At 62.7% G+C, this 20395-nt stretch overlaps 1 protein-coding gene across 1 annotated transcript; it reads right to left on the reverse strand.

The window, feature by feature from the left end:
• Positions 1 to 430: 430 nt before the first annotated feature.
• On the reverse strand, positions 431 to 6589 carry NRN1 (neuritin 1). The gene is made up of 3 exons (XM_056108512.1): positions 6185 to 6589; positions 2825 to 2969; positions 431 to 1508 (listed from the first exon to the last, which is right to left on the reverse strand). Exons 1-3 carry the CDS (start codon positions 6237 to 6239, stop codon positions 1280 to 1282), a joined length of 429 nt encoding a protein of 142 aa, XP_055964487.1. The 5' UTR covers positions 6240 to 6589; the 3' UTR covers positions 431 to 1279.
• Between the last annotated feature and the right edge of the window lie 13806 nt (positions 6590 to 20395).

Raw genomic sequence — 20395 nt, forward strand, 5'->3', positions numbered from 1 at the left:
TCGGCGGGCTTGGAGAGAGCCCCCACCCCCTCCTCCGTCTCCGCATGAAACCGGGTCGGGGTCCGCCGGCCTCTACGCGCCCCCGCCTCGGCTGCTCCAGGGTTTACGCGCGCGCAAGGCCACGCGGGGCCTATAAATAGAGGGGCAGCGGCTCGGGCGATCGATGCGGCCCCATCTCCGCGCCCTTCCAGCGCGCCGCCTTATCAATTATGGACGAGTCCGGCCCGCCGGGGACGCAGCCCCCGCGCCCCGCGCGCCTCAATGGTGGTTCCCTCGCCGGCGGCCACCGCGGCAGGCGGGTCCGGTGCCACCGCGGGAGGGCCGCGTCTCCGAGCCGATTCCTCCTGCCCTCCAGCCGGACCGGGAAACGGCCGCCTCCGGGACGCGCGGCGCAGGTAGGCGGGCGCGGGGCGGAAACAGACGCCACATCCCATCTCAAACAATAATTTTTATTTTATACTTCTCTATACTTTGTAGCAAATCTTTTATTTTTTGCTGAATTTAATTTATAATAAACTTTGTTTAAATTACATCTCTCTTTGTTTTTAAAATCAAGGCTCTTTTATGTCAAAATTTTTTTAACTATAATTTAGATGAACATTTGACATCCCCCCCTGCGATCTATCCCGATGGACGGTACTGGATGGGTGACGGCTAGGGAAGAGGCGGGCAGAAAGGCTGTGGGCAGGCGGGGGTGCGTCGTCCCTGGCGGGGCCCGCAGCCTGTCCGGGCGGGGCTTCACCTAGACAACCAGGTCCCCCCACCCTTTTCCTCTCTCTCCATCCCACTCGGCCACACGAAGGGTTTTCTCGGAGAAATGAGCAGTGGCGATGGTGAAAACAAGGTAGAGTGGCAGAAAGCCGCTCGCTGGGGCATCCGCTCGGGCGCGCGGGGACGCGGCCACCGACCCTGCCAGGCCTGCCGCGCCCATCCCGGCGCGCGTTCCATCCACATGGCGACTAGAGGTGGCCCAGGGCCGTTCCTGAGATTCTTTTGCCAAAAGGAAAACGGAAAAACCTAAAATTCGGAAACCAATGGGGGCGGGTCTCTGAGGCGGGTCTTATTTTGGTGTGAAGACGAACGAAAGCTGAGTGAGGCGCGGCCGGCGGGGGGGCGCGCGCGGGCGGGCGCGCGGGCCGGAGAGGTGGCACGGGGACCCGGCTTCCCGCAGTCCCGACACGCGGCGGGCGAGGTGGCACGGGTTGTCGCGTCCCCGAGAGTGAAGGGCCTTTCCTGGGCGTTCCGGGAGGTGGATGGTGGGTGGGCGCGGGGGACGCGCTCAGAGCAGCCAGGCGGCGGCCAGAGCTGCCGAGAGCGCGGCCAGCAGCACGGCAGGCGCCGGGAGCAGGACGCCCGAGGCCGCGCTGCCGCCGCCGCACAGCTGGAACATGCTGCCCTGGAAATTGAGGTTTTTGGATTCTTTTCTCAGTTTATCCCACAAATCTTTGGCCCCATCCTGGCAATCCGTCAGGGCCGTGACAGTGCAACTGTGGAAATCCTCCCAGTATCTGGCGAGGGGCAGAAGAGAAGAGAGGCAGGTTCAGGCCCAGGCCCGGGAAAGGCCGCTCCGCCACCCGGGGCGCGCGCAGACCGGGCTCCCCTCGCCGCGCCCACGCCGCTCTGGGCCTTTGTGTCCCCCTCCACCCCTGCCGGCCCCTGTTCCTCGGGTTCCCGCTCCCGCAGCGTCCCCAGCCCCCGCCGCTCCCCCTCTCCTTCCTCGCTGCTCCGGGCCGCACTGGCGGCGCCTCGGACCTCTGGGGTCTGCCGGGCGGTGTGTGGGTTGTCGCGCGCTCTCCCTGCGTCTCCCCGCTCCTTGCCTGGACGACCCTGAGGGCCTCGAGGACACCCTCCCTCCCGCTTCGGGGGCGCGGCACCCGCCCGGACACTCCCTGCCGCGCACGGCCTGGCGTGAGCCTCGGCAGCCCCACACCGCGCCCTGCGCGCCCCCGCCCGCCCCGCCTCGCCGCCCCGCTGCCCCGAGCCCTCGGCCCGCCTGCCCCCTTGCCTTAACCGTCCCCTTTCTTCTGAAAACCCAAAAATAGATCCCTAGACTAAAAATAGCCGGGGCCGTGATCAATTCCGGGTCGATCCTCGCGTCCGCCCAGGCCTGCGGCTCCCTCCGCGCGCATCCCCTCCTGCCCGCTCCCCGCGCGCTCCCGGCTCCCGCGCCGCGCTGGCGCCGCTTTCCCGCTTCCTCCGTTCAGAATCGGCAGCGGGGAGAGAAGGGAGGGCCCGGCGCGAGCGCTGCGGCCTCCCCCGCGCTGCCTCCGCGTGGTCGCAGCCCCCGCGGGTCGCAGCCCCCGCGGCTAACTGGGCAACGCGACCCGGAATAGCCAGCCCCGGGGGGCGGTGAGGGCGGGCTGGAGGTCGCCGGCTTCCCAGCGCAGAGCTGCGGCGGGCCTTGGCCCTGTGCAGGAACCCTTCTTAACGGGGCGAGGGGCGGTGGGAGAGTGTGAGGCAAAACCTTAGCCATGTGGCCGCCCCCGCACCCCGCCAGGAGGCTGGTGGGGGGAGGCGGAAGGTGCAGAAAGCACCCCCTTCCCGAGTCAGGAGCCCGCCTGGCGCACTGCGGGCGCGCTCGGGTGGCATCACAGCTCCTCTCACGCTGGTGCCGGCTCCCGCATCCCTGCTACTGGCCTGCGGGCGGGCAGGAGGGGCTGCTCTCCCTGGGCTGGGGGAGACCACCCCTCTGCCTGTGCTCACCAGCCCACCCGTGCAGGCCAAAGAGCAAGCCTGCCTTCCCTAGCCCCAGGTGCCTGGGGGCCGCCCCCCTCCCTCCCCTCCCCGCGCCCGGGGAAGGCGGCAGGAGGGGCTGGACACTTACGTGCAGGCGGTCTGGATGTTGGTCTTGTCGTCCAGGCCCTGCGGGTAGTTGGCCATGCTGTCGCCCAGCTTGAGGAGACAGTCGGAGAAGCCCTTGAAGACAGCATCACACTTGCCCGCGGCCCGAACGGCCTGCACCAGGGAGGCTGCGGGATGGACACGGTCAGCCCCCGCCAGCCCAGAGAGGCTCCGCGAGCGGGACGAGGGGGCGGCTGGGCCCGCCAGCCGGTGACCCCCTCCCGGGTATCTTTTTCTGTCCCCACGCCCCCCCTTCTCACCTCCCCCGGCTTTTCTTTCCCTTCCTCCTCACTGCCTCCTTCATTCCAACACTTCCCCTCCGAGTCACGCTCTCCTGAGCTGAGGCTGGTGTGGGGGGGGGGGTGTTTCAGCAGGGCGTGGGAGGAGGGGGGTAGTGGCAAGGGGGCACAGCTCAACCTGACACCATAGGTGCTGAGAAAAGCCTGTCCCTGGCACCTCCTGAGGGCAGGGCGTTCAGGACACTGAATGAACAGATTCATCAAGTCTAAGCCGGCCAGCTCCGAAAGCTGGATTCCATATGAAACCTGCCCTCCCCTGCCCTCTCCGCCCCTCCCCCCTCCTGGTCTAGCAGGGGGTGGGGGCCAGGTTGGGATCTGCGGATAAGAGGCTGGGCTTCCCCCAGCCTTTCACCCCAGGAAACCGGCCACCATTGAAGCAAGCAGTGGGTGAGACCTTTCCTGGCCTCAGCCCTGGGCCCAGGGTTCTGATACCCCAAGCTGGGGGCACCAGCTGGGGCTCCCTCCAGAGACGGGTGAGAGAGCCTGGAGGAGGGAGAGGAGGGGGGTGGAGGAGGAGCAGGAGGGGAGGGAGACTGGGATCAGGGGCCGGGAGGAGGAGGAGGGGGCGGGGAGGAGGGGGGCCGGCCAGGGGTGGGGGAGGAGGGAGTTCAGGGGGGTGTTGCGGGGGAGGGGCCATCGGAGGAGTGGAAGGGAAGAGGGGGAGCAGGGACCACGGGATGGGGGGAGGAGACTGCAGAGGCATCAGGTTGGCCCACACCTGCAGGTGGGAGGGAGCAGCCAAGACCCGCAGCTGACCGGCCTTTCCTCTCCACCCCAGGCTTGTTCAGGAGTCCTGGGGCCCCGAGGAGGGGTCCCTGGCATGGCCAGAGAAGGCCCCATCTTTTTCAAATGCAAACGGATTCTGGCCGTGTTCCTGCGGTGCGGGTGTGTGCGTGTCCCCGAGGGACCCTGCCCTCCCTGCCCGCTCCCGCCCACACGCACAGGTCCCCACAGGGACAGGAAAGGTGACCGGCGAGCTGCAGCCCGGCCCCTCCTGCAGACTGCGGCGGCCCTGCGCCATCTAATCCGGAACGGGAAGTGCGGGGAAGGGACAAAGGTTCCCGGGGCCCAGGGCAGACCCGAGCAGCGTGGGTACCCCCCGGGTGTTGAAGGTGAAAGCGCCCGAGGAAGCAGCTCGGACCCGGAATCGCGTTCCAGGAAGCAGGTTCCAACCACACTGGGTGGCAGAGCTCGCTGGGCGCCACAAAGGCAGCCCTGCAGCACTCGGAGGAAGACAGCCCCCGCCCCCTCCTAGCCCCCAAACGCGGCTGGAGAGAAGCGCCCCTTCCAGGGCACTGAGGGTTTTTTAAAAAGGGAAATTGGGGCTTGCAGGGGAGAGAGGAGGCGGGCGGCTGGGCACGTTACCTCCCAGGCAGTGCCCCTCCACACCACGCGTGTGCGTGTGTGCGAAGCCTGTACGTTTGGCCCCTCCAGGAGCCGGCTGGAGGCCACTCTGCGGTCTCAGTCACAGTGCCCTTGGTGTCTTCGACCCAGGTTTCATGGGCTGGGGGGCGTGCATGCCAGACCCCAGCTCCTGCGCCCCCCATCCTGTGCCTCTTCCCTCCCTTCATTCATCTGTCCAACCTCTCATTCACTCCCAGCTCCTCAGTGTCCACCACCCTCTCCACCTCCGCTCCCCCGCCCCCCTTGCCAAATGTCAATGATTTGGGACAGCGCCCAGCCATGAATTAATAAAGACCCGGCTCGGGTGCGGGAATGGGGGGGTCTGCAGGCAAGGCTGCTCCTTCCAGCACCATGGGGCGGGCACACCAGGCCAGCTCAGAGGAGTTGTTCCAAGCTGACCCTACAGAGAGCAGAGTCCCAAACCTCCTCCACTTAAATCTTCCGATGAAAAATAACCATTGTCTTCAGCTCTGGACACAGGAGCAGGCTGGTGGGTAAATCCCACCTTCACACACAGTCCGGACACTTAAACAATTTAAAGGAATTAGAAAGAATTTTAAATTCACCGCAGCCCTTCACCTAAATATTGAGGGCTTGGAACACGCATATCCCAAATACCAAATCGTTTCTGAAAATCCAAAGAAAACGCCAACCCCCACATCCACTCTGTGCAACCTGCAAATGCTCCTGCAGAATGGACCAGCTACTCAAAATCAGGTCAGCGCGCGCCCCACTGCAAGGATCTGCTGGAATCTGCAGAACCCCCAAACCCTGTTTATTGCAGCTTTCATGTTTTTTTTTGGTGTGTGTGTTTTTTTGGGGGGGTGAGAAAAATTGTTAAACACATCCTCTCTTGCTGCACACCAACTCCCCGAAGCGCTCTGCCCCCAATACGGCAAGGGTTGTGTGCAGAGACACGGGAGGCGTGCGACAAAGCCCCGCTCCAGAAAGCGGTTCTCCCCACGTCCTTCCTAGCACTGATCTGCGGCACTGCCCCGTTAGACCCGCGGGAGACCACCGGCCCGCGGCGGGAAGGCGGGGTTCTCCCGCGCCCCTCTGCGATGGGGTAAAAAAACGTAAACTTTTAAAAAGCCCTTCAGCGTGCCACCGCGACTCAACATTCCTGAACATAAAATGGAGACGAAATAAAACCGGGGTCAACCCCGCACAAATAAACGAAGGAACAAGAACAGACGGCCGAGGTGCGCCCGGCGCCCGGCCTCTCCTGCAGGGGGGCGAGGGGCGCGCACCGGCCGGCCGCCCCACGGGCCCCGCGCACTCGAGAGGCCCTGCAGCCCGCCCGGGGTGGGGGCGCGCGAGGATGACAAAGTTCCCCGCGCGGCGGCCCGCGAACTTCCCGCTGTCGCCTGGACTCCGAGCCCGCATCGCCTCTGCACCTTCCGAAGCTGCCTGGCAGCGCTAGGGAGGGAGGGAGGGGGTGGTTCTGACCCAAGGGAAGCGGGAGACGGACGTGCGCTTTCGGGGAGACAGGGGGACCCTCCTGCGAAGAAGGCGGGAACATACGTTTCCAGGGGTCCGCGGGAGCCTCCGAAGGTCCCGCCCGGGACGCGCGGGTCTGGCGCGGTCCTCGCGCTCCCGGTGGGCGTCCCGGGGACCCGCCGCTCCGCCCGGCCACTCACCGATTTGCACCGCGAGGATGAGCGAGACGCATCTGCCGTTCAGGTAAAGTCCCATCCTACGTGTGGTCACACCATTTGCGGCCGCAGCCCTTCACTCAGTTAGTTTGGAGAACGCGGGCGAAAGCTGGAAAACAGGCATTGCCGACAAGTTCCGGGGCGCGGGGACTTTATGCGCGGCGGGCGCGGCGGAGGGAGGAGAGACGCGCGCCGAGCGCGGCCACGGCGGCGGGGGGCGGGGGCGCCGCCAATGGTGCGCTCGGGCGGGGGGCGGGGAGCGCGGCGGCCGCCCACGGGCAGGCCTGGCGCGGGGGCCGGCTCCGGGGAACGCGCGCGCCTCCCCGGGATGACCGCATCCCCAACCCGCGGCTCCCCTCCCCGCGCGGAGCCGGGGAGTCCTGGCGCGCCCACTCGGTCGTTTCCACCCGGTGTCCCTCCCGCTCCCGCGCCGGCCCCGACCCTCCCCACGGGGGCGGCGGGGCTTAAAGGCGCAGAGTCGGGGAGGGCGCGCGGGGGGCGGCGCGCGAGGCCCTTCCCCCGGTCACCCTCGCCGGCCCGCGGCCGAGCCGGGGCGCAGCCTGCGGCGCAGGGGCGCACGCTCGGGGTACCCCCACGCCCGCCCGCCCGGGGACCCCGAGGGTGCGGTGGGGGCGGGGAGAGAGCAGAGGAAGCCACCGGCTGCGCATTCGATTTTCGGCTCCCGGAGAGGGACTAGGCTCGGAGCTTTAGGAAATTTCCGAGGCGCTCGCTCGCGCGTATGCGGGCCCCGTCGCCACCCCCACGCGTCTCCCGGGGAGTGTGCGGGGCCGCGCGCACGCGCGCATCACGTCGCACGCGCGCCCGGGCCCGCGCACACCTGCACCGCCGCGGTGCCCGCGCGCCCGGCTCCGCGGCTCCGCGCCCGCCAGGTGCCAGCCGCGACGGCCGGGCTCTCCGGGGCCCCCGCGTCTGCGCCCCACGCAGCCTCCCGGCTCGCGGGCTGCAGGAGGCCTGGCCTGTGCAGGCCCGCGCGCGGCGGTAGCAGAAAACGAAAAGAAGGCGCCCCCACCCGAAATGCCCCACAAAGGCGGGGGGGACAGCGCGTTCTGGCGAGGCCGCTGCGGGGCGAACGAACCACGGCGCCCCTGCACCCTCAGCCCCGGGGGCTTCCAGAGTCTGGGCGAGACCCGAGGGCTGGGACGGCCGCGGGGTGGGCAGCCCGGCGGGCGCGGGGCGGGGGGCCTGGCTCTGGCGTCGTGGCCGCGCCGGGTTCCGCGGCTGCCTCCGCGTACCCGGCCTCGGCGCAGAGGCTCGGACCGTGGGCGCGCGGGGGCGGGCCGGGCCGGTGGCGAGAGGGGGGCGTGGCGTGGATCCGCCCCCGACCTCGTCCAATAGGCGGGTAGGGGCCAGCTCGGGGGCGGGGACGGGGGTCCCGGTCCTGCGCCCCGCCAGCCCTGCACCTCCAGCCTCCCACCGGCCCCGGTGCGCCCCGACCTTCCCGTCCGCGCCCTGCCCCACGGATCTTCCCAAACACAGCTTTCCGCGTGTGCCCTCGAGCCCTGCCCTGCGGACCGAGCTCGGGGCGTGGCGGTGATGGGAGTGCGCAGCGCCCCCGGGACCCCCCGGCGGAGGGAGCCGGGTGCAGAGCCCGAGCGCGCGCACGGCTTCCCCTGGGGGTCTCCCCTTGCGGAGCTGCCCAGTGCCTTGGGGCAAGGGCGCGGAGTGGGGGGCGCAAACGAATTCAGGGGCGCCTCCGTTTGGCCCCCAGCAGCGAGTAAGCTTCTCACAAGCAAAGGGGAGTGTGGACGGCCCTGGGGGCGGGGGCGAGGGGCGGGGCCTGTCCTGTGGACGTGGCGCTCCTTCCCCTGCAGTCCCTGCTGCAGCTTAGGGGCTGCAAGCTGCTGGCCCCCCCAGAACGCTGCCCCCAGCCCTGGCTTGCATCGTCAGCCCCTTACCCCCCTCCTATGCGCCACGTCCCACAGGGAGGCTGAGCGCGGGGCGAGCCCTGCTAGGCACGAATGGGCCTTCCTGCACTGCCTGGGGAGGCCCAGCTCCCCAAGCCTGAAAGCTTGTTTGTCTGAAACCAGCACGGGCCTGTTCCTGCCCCATCATACCTACAGGCGCTTGGGGTGAAGGGCGGAAAAGAGAAGCGATTTCCTCTCAAAAAATCATTTTCCCAATTACAGGTTGTTCTGCAGCGGGGCGCCCTGCCAGGCTGTCCTCGCCTGTGCCTTAATTAAAGGTTCAGCCACGGCCCACGGGATGTGCAGAGGCAGCTGGGTGAGGGGCGGTGGCCGCCCTGGCTCCTATTTCCCTAGGAGTCTGCAGGCCTGGGCCCAGGGTCCCCCTGGTGCCCACTGCAGAGGCCTGCTGGGCTTCAGGAATGAGCCCAGCCTCCCGGCCAGTCTCGAAGGAGCACAGGCTCTTTTCCCCAGAACTGCCGGGAAACGGTAGGCTGATGTCAAGCCAGCTTTCACAGATGAGAAAGGGGCGTGCAGCACCCCCTGACCTCCCAGGACACTCCAACGCCCGCTAACCTGTGTCTGTGGGTGTGGGAGCAGCTGCCAAGGCCTTTGGAGGGGGGAGCTGGGTCCCCTTCCTGGGAGGGGACAGCTCAGGCTCTGGCCACTACAGTGACGTGGTAGAAGCTCCTTGACGTTGATGGTCGTGTGGGCGCTGGCCGTGGCGCAATGTTTGAGCAAGGGGCTTCCTGGACATCAGCGGTTCTTGAAAGGACAGTGCCTTATCCTGAAGCATGCACACCGAACCGTGTATCCAAGGACACCACGGAGCCCCTGTAGGGACACCTGCCTTCAAGGCATATGAGCACAGGCAGCCCGGGTCCGTGGGGACAGCCCAAGGTCTGTGGGGGCACCTAGGGGTCTGTGGAGTCAACCTGGGCTCCGTGGGGTCGACCTGGGTACGTGGGGTGAGCCAGCTTCTCTGGGGTGCTGGGAAGGTTAGGGTCAGGTTTCCTGGGGAGAGTCAGGGGGACCTTGTGTGTGTTCTGAGACTACCCACCTCTCACCTGTCTCCGCATTTGTGCCGACCCTCCCCAGGAGGGATCATACCTGGCGAGGCTCAGAGCCCCTCACCACGCCAGGTGTCGAACCTGCATTGGAGGTGAAAGGCGAGATCCCCCCGGTCCTGTCCCCAGACCCTCTCCTTTCTTGACTTAAGTACCTAAACTCGTGAACCCCAGGGGTTCCCATGTCCTGCACACCTGGGTTGTGGGTTCCCATGTCACACACCTGGGCTGTGGGTTCCATGTAAAATACCTGGGCTGTGGGTGTCCATGTTATTCACCTGGGCTGTGGGTCCCCATGTCCACACATCTGAGCTGGTGCAGATTCCCCGTTGTGGACTCTCCCCTGGTCAGGTGTGGTCTCCAGTTCTCTGTCCCTTTGCTGATCCTCACATGGTGTTGCAGCAGTGAGAACTCGGGCTTGTAACTGCCCTTCTCCAGAAGCACCCGGTATCCCACAGCCTCTTGGTCAAGTGGGCATGCTTCTGAATGGGTCTTTCTTTCCAGTGACTGAAACGTTTCATCGGTAGACAGCTATTCTCTCTTACCTAACAGTTTCCTGCTTCAGTCCAGTTTATATGATCAAAATATCTTTGAGCCAATTATTTGTTGGTTAATGCACCTTGCTTTCTTCGATTTTTCATTGAACTTTGGCCTGTCCATATGCTTTTAGTCAATCTTTTAAGGTGCATGCAAATCAGTGTTTGAAACCCCACTGTGACATATTTATCTTTTATTTTTGGAGGGGGGTTGTCAACCCTTTCTGTGTTCAGGGCTCATTCCCGGGTTTCTGCTCAGGGGTCACTCCTGACTCTGTGCTCAGGACTGACTCCCGGCTCTGTGCTCAGGGCTGACTCCCGGCTCTGTGCTTAGGGCTGACTCCCAGCTCTGTGCTCAGGGCTCACTCTTGGCTGTGCTCAGGGCTGACTCCAGGCTCTGTGCCCAGGGTTCACTCTGGCTTTGTGCTCAGGGCTGACTCCTGGCTCTGTGCTTAGGGCTGATTCCCGGCTCTGTGCTCAGGGCTCAGTCCTGGCTGTGCTCAGGGCTGACTCCCGGCTCTGTGCTCAGGGCTCACTCCTGGCTCTGTGCTCAGGGCTCACTTTCGGCTCTGTGCTCAGTGCTGACTCCCGGCTCTGGGCTCAGGGTTCACTCCTGGCTCTGTGCTCAGGGCTCACTCCTGGTGGACTTGGGGGGGATCAAATGGGGAGCCGGGAATCAAACCCGGGTTGGTGCATGCAAGTGCCCTGCCCACTACACTTGTCCTCAGTCCCTATTTTTCTCTCTTTTGACTGGTGTGTCTGCTCCATTCACGCACGTTGTTATTATTGACTTGTTTAGGCTTGCTTCTGCTATCTTTAAATTTTAGTCTATCTCATCTTCAAGTTGTAGATCCTTCTAATCATTTCTTCAATATTTTGAATTGATATTGACATATTCTCCCAAATAACACAAAACAGTGAGTCCTTTTTCTCCTTCAGTTCCCGCTCCTTCCTTGGACTATCACACTGGTGTTATGTGAGCTTTTAAAAATGCTTTATGGCAGGGATGGGCAGATGCCCAGCGTGCTCACATGCCCTGTCCTGGGCTTGACCCGTCCCTCTGAGGCCCCCCGAGAACTGTGGACGCTGCTGGGGATGGCCCCACCCCCACCCAGCTTTCTCTTGCAAAAATCACAGATTCGCAGGAGCCGAATTGGAGTATTCAGCTCATTTCCGCTCCACGTAGCCAGCAACGCGTGTGGGTTTAGAGCCGCATTGCTGTGTGCTTTCTCTTGGTCTCGGCTGTGCTTGGGGACTGGGAGGCGGGTGGGCTCCCGGCCCCTCCCCCCGCCCCCCGCCTTCCGTGGTGCTTCCGCGTCTCAGAGCCCCTCAGCCCCTCAGCCCCGTGCAAGTCATTCGCTACTCATTTGGATTCTTACGCATGAATATTTGTCTCCTCTCCCTCATTTATTTATTATTTGGCCACCTCGTCACATCCGCGAGGCTCATCAATATTTATGCACTCGCTGAACGTGAAGCGCTGCCTGTGCCGAGCCAGCCGGGCCGTGGAACCTCCCTCTGTTGGCGCCCGTGTGGCTTTGGCAAACCCCGTTTCCTTTGTTCCTAGAATCCGCCGTTTTGCCCAGAAACTCCGGCCCTTCTTAATGCCAAAGAAATCAGAGGTCAGGCTCCGAGACTGGGCGTGTTTGCTGCAGCCGAGACGTCGCTGCTCTCAGGCCTCCGGCCGGTCACCCAGGAAGTATCCTGAGGTGCTCCGGGGTGCAGCCCTGCTGGTCTCGTCCACACCAGGCACTGCCCTTGGCGGCGGGGGCGGGGGGGTTTGTTCTTGCCCCTCGGCACATTCTCTGTGGTGTCCATGCCTGGAATTAGCGGAGGGGTGGTCCCGGCTGCCCCGCCCCTTGGCGGGGTCTCTCGTTGACTGACTGCACAGCCACCAAACTCAGCCAATCCCGCGCTGCTGCTCACGCACCGCCTCCCTTGAGGCTCGTGCCAGGTCCCTGCCTGGAGTCTCGCAGCTACACAGGACAGTCCCGTGGGTTTGGACAAATGCAGATGGACACGGGCGTGGTGGTGAAGCATGAGAATTCCGGAGGGATGGGGGGAGTGCCTTGGCCCGGCCGGCCCCTCTAGCTGGGGCCCTGGGCAGGGGGAACGCCACGGGGGGCGGGAGCCCCTCCCAGTGGCCTCACACCCATCACACAGCAGCCCACACAAGCCGCAAGGCCACTCAAGCCCCATTGGCTGGTGGATCAGCAGGGCAAGCACAGGGTGGCCCGGTCTCCCTGTGTGTGCTCTGGACCCAGTGCTCAGACCTCAGCACCTGCGGGAGCAGAGCACGCCCCTGTCCCCACCCAGTGTCTGCCGAGCTGAGAGCCGCACTCACTTCCAGCAGCGGGACTCACTGCTGACCCCAACAAGGAGAAGGACGTGGAGACCTGGGGGTCTCTGAGGGGCGAGAGTGTGTGTCCGAGGCAAGTCTGCCCACCTATCCTTTCATCACTGATCACCGATCAATTGCCTCTCGCCTGCCTGTCTGTCCCCGATCTATTGTCTATCAGTCACCATCCACCCATCTATTCACACCTGTCAATCATCTCTCCACCCACCCACTATTCTTTCTCTGTCTTTGAGGGTCTTTGAGGTCCCGGAGGGCCGCGAGCCACTTCTGGTCGACCAGACCAGCTGGCCCACTGCAAGGGCCCGAGGGGGTGGTGCTGCCTGGCAGTGCGGGGGCTCCCTGGGCTGCCCCGCATGCTCCGGCCTCCAGGTAAGAGCGGGCAGGCCCCCTCCCACCCACACCCTGGTGGTCCGTCACGGGGCTGGCTGGGGAGCGCCTGGTGATGGCTGGGGACTGTTGGCGGTGGGGAGCAGCAGCACCCGGCCCAGGGGGTGGGCCGCCGGCCTCAGCGTGGACACCTGGAGGTGAGCAGGGGTGTCCCCCACCCGTGCCCAGGACTCCCTCAGACAGAGCCAGGTCCTGGGAACCCGCCCTCCGGGCCCTGCCTCTCACACGCCTTAAGGATTCTTCTTTTCTTCAAAGCTGCTTTGAAGTCAGTTAAACCGTGAAGGCTCGTGAAGCCTCCGAGGTGAGCGGGACCAACCTTCTCTGGGAACTCCTTTGAACCAATTCAGGCAGAGATCCAGGCGGCCGGGGTGCTCGTGAGCTCCCTTGGGGGCTGCAGAGGTGGGTGCGGGGCCTTCAGGCCCCAGATCGGCCGCGGGAGGCCGTCCTCACGCGCAGGACTCGGGGGACGCAGCCTGGCCACGGCTCACAGCCCCAAGGAGTCCTGGGGCATGAGAACAAGTGTGTGTGTGTGTGTGTGTGTGTGTGTGTGTGTGTGTGTGTGCGCGCGCGCCATGTCCAGATGTGCGCATGTGAGCTTGAGCCTGGCGTGTGAGTGCATGTATGCTACATGCATCATGTGTGTTGCATGCATGTGTGCGTGATGTGTGTATGTGTCACATGAGTGGTCTTTGTGTGCATGTGAGAGTGTGTGTGGGGGGGTAGGGTCTACGGGACACTCACAGTCCTCCCTTAGACAGCGACTCCCAGGCCCCCTGCCAGCTGCCCTGTGGGCTGTGGACGCTACACTTACTCTTTGAGGGGTTAGAGTTAGAATGTTTACCTGAAACTTCTGTTTATGCACACAGTTCAGCATTAGGTGGCATTTTTTTCTTTTCTTCTTCTTCTTCTATTTATTTATTTATTTATTTATTTATTGAATCACTGTGGGAAAAGTTACAAAGCTTTCAGGTTTAAGTCTCGGTCATGCAATCATCAAACACATTTCCCTTCACCAATACTTATTTTTCACCATGAAGAACCCCAATAACCCCCCTCCCAACCCTCCCAATGCCTGTGAGGCAGACGAATTCTAGTTAACACTCTATCTACTTTGATTAGATTCATTGTTTCAACAAGAGATGCACCATTACTATTTAGAGTTTACACCCCCAAATCAGACATGCTGAAAAGGCATTGTGAAATAATTTGTTTTCTACAGCTGGTCACAAGAATCAAATGATGTCGCGCGGCTGCTATTGCGGCCGTGCGATTTTGGATTTCTGGTATTTTACTTATCAAGCCTGGAAGTATTTCTACTGAGAGTCAGATAATTATGAGATTGGTTTCTGTGCTCTGGAGCCATGGCTGTGCCGGAGAGTCGCTAGTGGGGGGCAACTCCTGACCTCGGTAGGGTGTGAAGGACGAGCCGGGAATGCCCCCCTTCCCATGAGGTTTTAGTTGCCCCGTCATGACTGACTCATACCTGGCTTTCCAAAGGGCTTCGAGGGGGCCACCATCTTTCTTTCCAGAGTGTGGGAGGAAAGCTTTTTTTTTTTTTGCTTTTTGGGTCACACCTGGCGATGCACAGGGGTGACTCCTGGCTCATGCACTCAGGAATCACTCCTGGCGGTGCTTGGGGGACCCTATGGGATGCTGGGGATAGAACCCAGGTTGGCCGCATGCAAGGCAAAACGCCCTCCCTGCTGTGCTATCGCTCCAGCCCCCTAGGTGGCATTTCTTGACTCCCTGAAATTAAAGATGAAATCATGATCCTCTCCCAATTTTTTATCGTTTTCTCTCCAGCTTTGGTTCATCAGAATGGAAAGAATTCATATTCGTTGGCAGTAGTAACTCATCAGATCACTTAGTTATTTTTTATTATTTGATATTTAGTCAGAGTTCTATCACTTTTCATTTTTTAAAGTATTTTATTTATTAATTTACTTTTTGGGGTCACACCTGGAATGCTCAGGGGCTCCTCCTGGCTCTGCACTCAGGAATCACCCCTGGTGGTGCTCAGGGGATGCTGGGGATCGAACCCGGGTTGGTTGCGTGCAAGGCAGAAGCCCTCCCCGCTGCGCTATTGCTTGACCCTGCTTTCCACTTTTTGATTTAGAGACTTATCATTGCTTCCACGAGCAGGAACACATGTGCGGCTTCCCACGGTGGCCTGCCTTGGCTTGTGGCGGCGGCTGTGGCCACGCTTCAGCCACGTGTGTCACCTGATGCTCTCTCAGTGCAGACAGTGGCCCAGGGATAGTTTGACCTTGCAGCCTCACCGCCAGCGCCAGAGACAACGGGACCACCTCGCCCCTCGGAGCACACTGCCGCCCATTCCTCTTATGACCTGCCAGCCCCCGGGGTGGTGAGGGCGCCTGGGTCCAGCCGCCCCGAGGGCCACGTCTGCCTCCAGCGTCCCAGCTGGCCCTGGCGCGAGTCGCACTCGTGTATTCCATGTCCCAAAGCCCTGCTCTCTCCTCAGCGCCTGTGTGCACTCCCGCGGCCGATGGGAGACCCAGAGCAGAGGCCGAGGAGGCCAACTCCCCTCTGGCCTCTCTGCCAAAGGGCCAGAGTGACCCCGCTTGTCTGGACGCCGTCTCCTGGCTCCCGGGCTCTGCCAGGCACGAGCGTTGGCTCAGCAGGTGCTATGTATAGCAAATTGCTCTGTGTTTGTGTGGGTGCATAAATAATGGACCTTTCTGCACTCAGACACATTGATAGCCACCGTGCTCGGCCTGTCCTCGGCGGGGCCAATCGCGGGTGGGTCTCACGTGTGGCGCAGGGAGGCGGCAGCTCCACACCTGACCCCAGGGCCCTTCCCCAGACCGTAGCAGAGCAGTTCACGGAGTCGCTCGTCGATGTGCTGCTGGTTGGGGTTTGGCAGAACAAACAGAGCCCGGCTGCATCCCAGCCCCACGCTGCCCCCACGGCCTCAGGTCAGCTGCTTCTCTTCCCACTGCCTGTCCGGTTTGGGGCTCGTGGGGGGACGATCAGGAGTGGACCTGGCCCTCCACTGCTTCCTGACCCGGATATGGGCCCAGAGCCTGGGGCCCCTGCCCAGTGCTGGTCCCCCACAAATCACCCGGGGCCTCGTCTGCCTTGGGGCTCGGGGGACCTGGGTGGGGGGCGGGAAGCCGGGGACAGAGAGCCAGGGCTCGGCAGGTAGGCCGAGCAGCCTCAACTCAGGGCCCCCAGTTCCCTCTGCAGTTTCCACCCCTCGCCCAAGCCCAGACCGGGACGTTCGGCTCTTTGGCTGTACTGCAGGGCCCGGCGTGGGTCAGTGCCACCGGGATCCACATGCCGAATTGCCCACACGTGTCCCCGGGAGCTCACCAGGACGTGGTGCAGCCCCTCCTCCTGGTAACAGCCCTGCAGCCATCCACACTCTGAAAGCCCCCAACGAGGGGTGGTGGAGCCCCAAAGCCCCACCAAAGCCCCCAAAGCCCTGGTGTGGGCCGGTGGGGCGGGAGCACGCGGCAGGCCAAGGGCTCGTGCCCCCGCAACCTCAGGCAGCCTCTGGTCTGTCCCGGGTTCTCGCCGCTGCCAGGAGCATGTGTGCTCGGGTCTCTGCATTGAGGACGTCAGACTCCACCTCACTCCAGTCGTGTGTGTTTGTGTGGACTGGGTGTTTACGGGAGCCTGCTGTCCGCCGGGCGAGGCACCAGCGCCTTCCAGCACCTTCTACCTGTGTGCGAGGAGACGGCAGGAGGGAGCTCGGGCCACTCAGCTGCGGGTGTGCGGGGCCACAGAGGAGAGTTGCACACTGACGCGGGCACGGGACGCAGGTGGTGGGACAGCTCAGGCTGGGCCCCGCGCGACTCCCGCCCACCACGCCTGGGAGGCCTCAGGCGGACCCCCGTCACAGCGAGACAACGCGCCCCCAGAGCCCACGCGAGACGGGGCAGGGCCTGCACCAGAGCTGCCGTGGAACGCCTGGAACTTTCCTTCCCGGCCCGCAGCCGTGCCAGCGAAAGCCCTGGAGGAGCCAGGCTCTGTGGGTGCGTGGGCCTTACTGGAAGCTCACCGGAGGGTCATTTCCGCCGCTCCGCGCCCTGCTCCGCACGGCTCCCTAATGGAGTTCTGAGCTGTTAATGTGGGTAATGCAGTTTGGGAAGAGCAGAAAGGCCCAATTATCGGGATCAATGCAGCGTGCGGAGCGAGCACAGAAGCCTCATTAAATATGCAGCAGGTCTGTCCCAGCAGAGCGAGTGTGGAAGCAGGGGCCGTGCGGACCCCCACCCAGCCCTGGTGCGCTGAGGGGCAGGAGCAAGTCTGCGCACATCCTCCAGAGCTCGGGCGGGGACTGCGGCCGGGCACGGGGACAGCCCAGGGCAGGCACGGTGGGACCTGGGGGCTGCCTGGCTCCGGCTCCCGCCTGGGCCAGCCGAGCCTTGGGGTGGGGGAAATGGGCCGGGCCGGTAGAACTGCACCCAGGGTGGAGAGAGACGAGCAGATTCTAGCACGCAGAGCTGCGTCGTAGTGTCTGAGAGCAGAACCACGCATCATACACGACAGGACACGCGTGTGTGTGTGTGTGTGTGTGCGGGCCACGGGGAGCCAGGACCCGTCTCATGGCACACGCTGGGCGAGCTAGTCTCAGGCATAAACTGGGGCCGGCCTGAACCACCACCAGCCTGAGAGCTTTGTGCCAGGAGCACCCCTGGGCTCTGAAGTCAGCTTCACAGGGCCCCCCTGCCCTGGCACAGGGCATGTGAACATTCTGGAATATTCCCCAAACAGGACCTCTTTGGCAAGGCTGGCTTCTGGGCAAACGGTTTCTCTGGAGTTCAGTCTCTAGGGCTCGCTGTGTGTGCTGGTGGGGTCTCCTTCCCCCTCTCTGGCCCTTTGCTCCCACCTGGGGTCTCCGCCCTGGGGACACAGTCCTGAGAATTACTCTAGGACCCTGAGGTAGGCGCTGTCCCGCCCCCTCCCCCCACTGCCACCTTCGTGTCGGAGAACAGGCGACTGCATGAGGAAACGGTGGCCCTGAACACACAGCAGGAGCGTCTTGGCTCCAAGAAAAGGCAGAACCCTGCGACTTGCCGCTACATGATGGGTCTGGAGAGAATCGTGCTGTGTGAAGAGGGGTAGAGAGACGGACACGGTGACCGCTCAGTGGGGGGATAACAAGTCCCGAAGGCAACAGCCAAGAACTGTCTGCAGAACTGAGCTGACCATGGGTGGGGCGGGAGGGTGTTGGGGACACGGGAGGGTGGTGGGCTGGGACGCTGGTGGAGCCCCATCATTAGCAGTGTGGGCCAGGAGACCCAACTTTCATTCGTTCACTTATTAGTTTGGGGGCCACCCGAGCAATGTCAGGGCTTGCTCCTGGCTCCGTGCTCAGGGTCACTCCTGCAGGCTCAGGGGACATTGAGGGGTGCCAGGGATCAAACCTGAGTGGCCCCGCGCAAGGCAAGGTCCGACTTGTGCTGTCTCTTCAGCCCCATGATGCCCAACTTTTTTTTTTTTTTTGCTTTTTGGGTCACACCCAGCCGATGCTCAGGGGATACTCCTGGTTCTGCACTCAGGAATCACTCCTGGCGGTGCTTGGGGGACCATACGGGATGCCGGGAATTGAACCCGGGTCGGCCACGTGCAAGGCAAATGCCCTACCTGCTGTGCTATTGCTCCAGCCCACGATGCCCAACTTTTAAAAACAAAACAAAGACTCGTCTGCTCCAGAGCTCTAGGGAGTCAAGCAGTCCTCGTGGGTCCCATGGCCGGGCTGACTCCGTCCCTCTAGAAAATGTCACACACCTGTGCTTTGCCATCAGCACAGAACCTACCAGAACACACCTCCAGCTGCTCTGGCTCCCCGGGTGCTGGGGAATAGATTCTGCACTGTTTTGTTTTGTTGGTTGCGATGCTTCACAGTGGAGGCTGTCCCGGTGCAGCCCTGGGCCCAGCTGCTTTGTGGTGACTGTTTTTTTGCCGACCCTTTTCCTCTCTCCGGGCGCCTCCTGCGCAGGTGCTTCTGTGGGAACCGCCCTGACAGGTCACCTGCAGACACCGGGCTGCTCCCGACTCAGCCCTCCTCTCTCCTGGCCTCAGGTGGCCCCGGACTCTGGGCTGTGAGTGGGAACAGACCCAGCCTGCCTGCCACCCAGGGGCTCCCTCAGGGAGTGGGAAGAGTGACCTGGGCCCTAGTACCGTGGGTCTGTGGCACACGTCTGGCCTGGGCTGACCCTGCCAGGAGTGCCCTGAGCACTGCCAGGGGTGCCCCCAAACAGAACAAAGCGAAGACTTCCCTGGGCCGGAACTTCCTCCCCCACCCTCCTGCTGGCCCGGGCTGTGAGCCAGGAGGGGCTGGTGGGGATGTGCTCAGGACCACCCCTCCCCGCCCCGCATGCCCAGCTCTGCACAGACAGGGGACGAAGGCCTTCGGGGAGAGCTGGGCCCTCTGGCTGCTTGCTGATCACATCTCTCCCCTGGAGTGTCAGCCCATCAGACATTCATGAGCTGCAACTCTCGTCTCTGCTCTGAACTGGGCCATTTGCGGAGGGCAGCGACCTTTAAGCGGGAACGGGAAAGCGTGGACAGAGACCCCAAACCCTGCAGCCTGGTGGAGGGCCTGAGCGCAGGACAGGGCGGGGGGTGGGCACGCAGCATGAGCTGTGGCAGGGGTGCTGCGTCCTTCCCCGGCTGCCCCGGGCCGGGCCACAACCCCCATGCCTTTGCACCTCTGCTTTCTAGACCCCAAGTCTCTCTTGCTCTGGAAGTCTGGGACAGTGGAAGGAGGAACCCAGACAGTGGCCGTCTAGAACAAAAGCATTCCCGGGTGTAGAGGACGGTCATGAAAATGACTTCGCCTCCCTTATCGGTGACTTCTAACATAGCTGCTGGGATACCCACACCCATGCACGCATGACTATGCACACACACGCACACACACGCACACACGACCATACATGAACACCCACACACAATGCACGCACATGCTCACACACAACCACACATACATGCACACATGATACGCACACACACATGCACATGCATTCCTAGGCACACATGACCATACATGCACACACATGCTTACACACAACCACACACGCACACACATACATACACACATGTGTACACACTAACACACACATGCACATGCACTCGTGCGCACATATGACCATACATGCACACAATGCACACACATGTTCATGTACAACCAAATGCACACAAATGCACAAATGCATGCACACACAGGTCCACACATGAACATACATGTATATGCACACATGCACACAAGAACACACATGCACACATGCACAACATACTTCTGCACACACAAGTATGCACGCACACACCCACACACCCACGTGCACACCTGTGCATGCACATATACACACAGGTGCACGTACTAATGCACACATGAGCATGAATGCACACATGTGATGCAAGGCACAAACACACTGCACACACACACGATGCTCATGCACACAGGGACATGCATATGCACACATGTGTGCATGAGACACATGTACACAACACACATGTGTGCACACAGGCACAATCGTGCACACGCTCCATTTCTGGTGGACATTGTGGAGCTGGGAACCTTTGGATGGGAGGGGCCAAGCCTCTGGCTCTGCTTCCTGTGGCTGACCATGCAGGAGGAGTGGACGGGGTGTGTGTGGGCCACTGGTCACCGTACACGTGTCTCCATGGCCGCAAGTTCTGGGAGGGGCCTGGGTGTGTGGGGCCAGCGTGGCCACCGCCCAGCTGGGCCCAGCTAAGATTGCTCTCACAGTTGTTGCAAGAAGATAAAATGTTTGGGTCGTCAAGATGGCTGCCCATAAGGGGTTGTGTCTGCCCACAGGGTCACTGCTGTCCATGGGGGTCACTGCTGCCCATGGGGGTCACCGCTGCCCATGGGGGTCACCGCTGCCCATGGGGCACAGCTGCCCTGGGGGTTTGTGGCTGTCCACGGCAGG

The sequence above is a fragment of the Sorex fumeus genome, unplaced genomic scaffold (assembly GCF_029834395.1).
Source record: "Sorex fumeus unplaced genomic scaffold, SorFum_2.1 ptg000218l, whole genome shotgun sequence".
NCBI classification, from domain to species: Eukaryota; Metazoa; Chordata; class Mammalia; order Eulipotyphla; family Soricidae; genus Sorex; species Sorex fumeus.

Bases quoted from the DNA above. Each gene is read 5' to 3' on its own strand.
- NRN1 (XM_056108512.1), bottom strand. From the start codon at position 6,239: ATGGGACTTTACCTGAACGGCAGATGCGTCTCGCTCATCCTCGCGGTG. The intron at 2,970-6,184 runs GTGAGTGGCCGG...TCCATCCCGCAG, and splicing joins CATCCTCGCGGTGCAAATCG to CCTCCCTGGTGCAGGCCGTT. The intron at 1,509-2,824 runs GTAAGTGTCCAG...GCCCCTCGCCAG, and splicing joins AACATCCAGACCGCCTGCAC to ATACTGGGAGGATTTCCACA.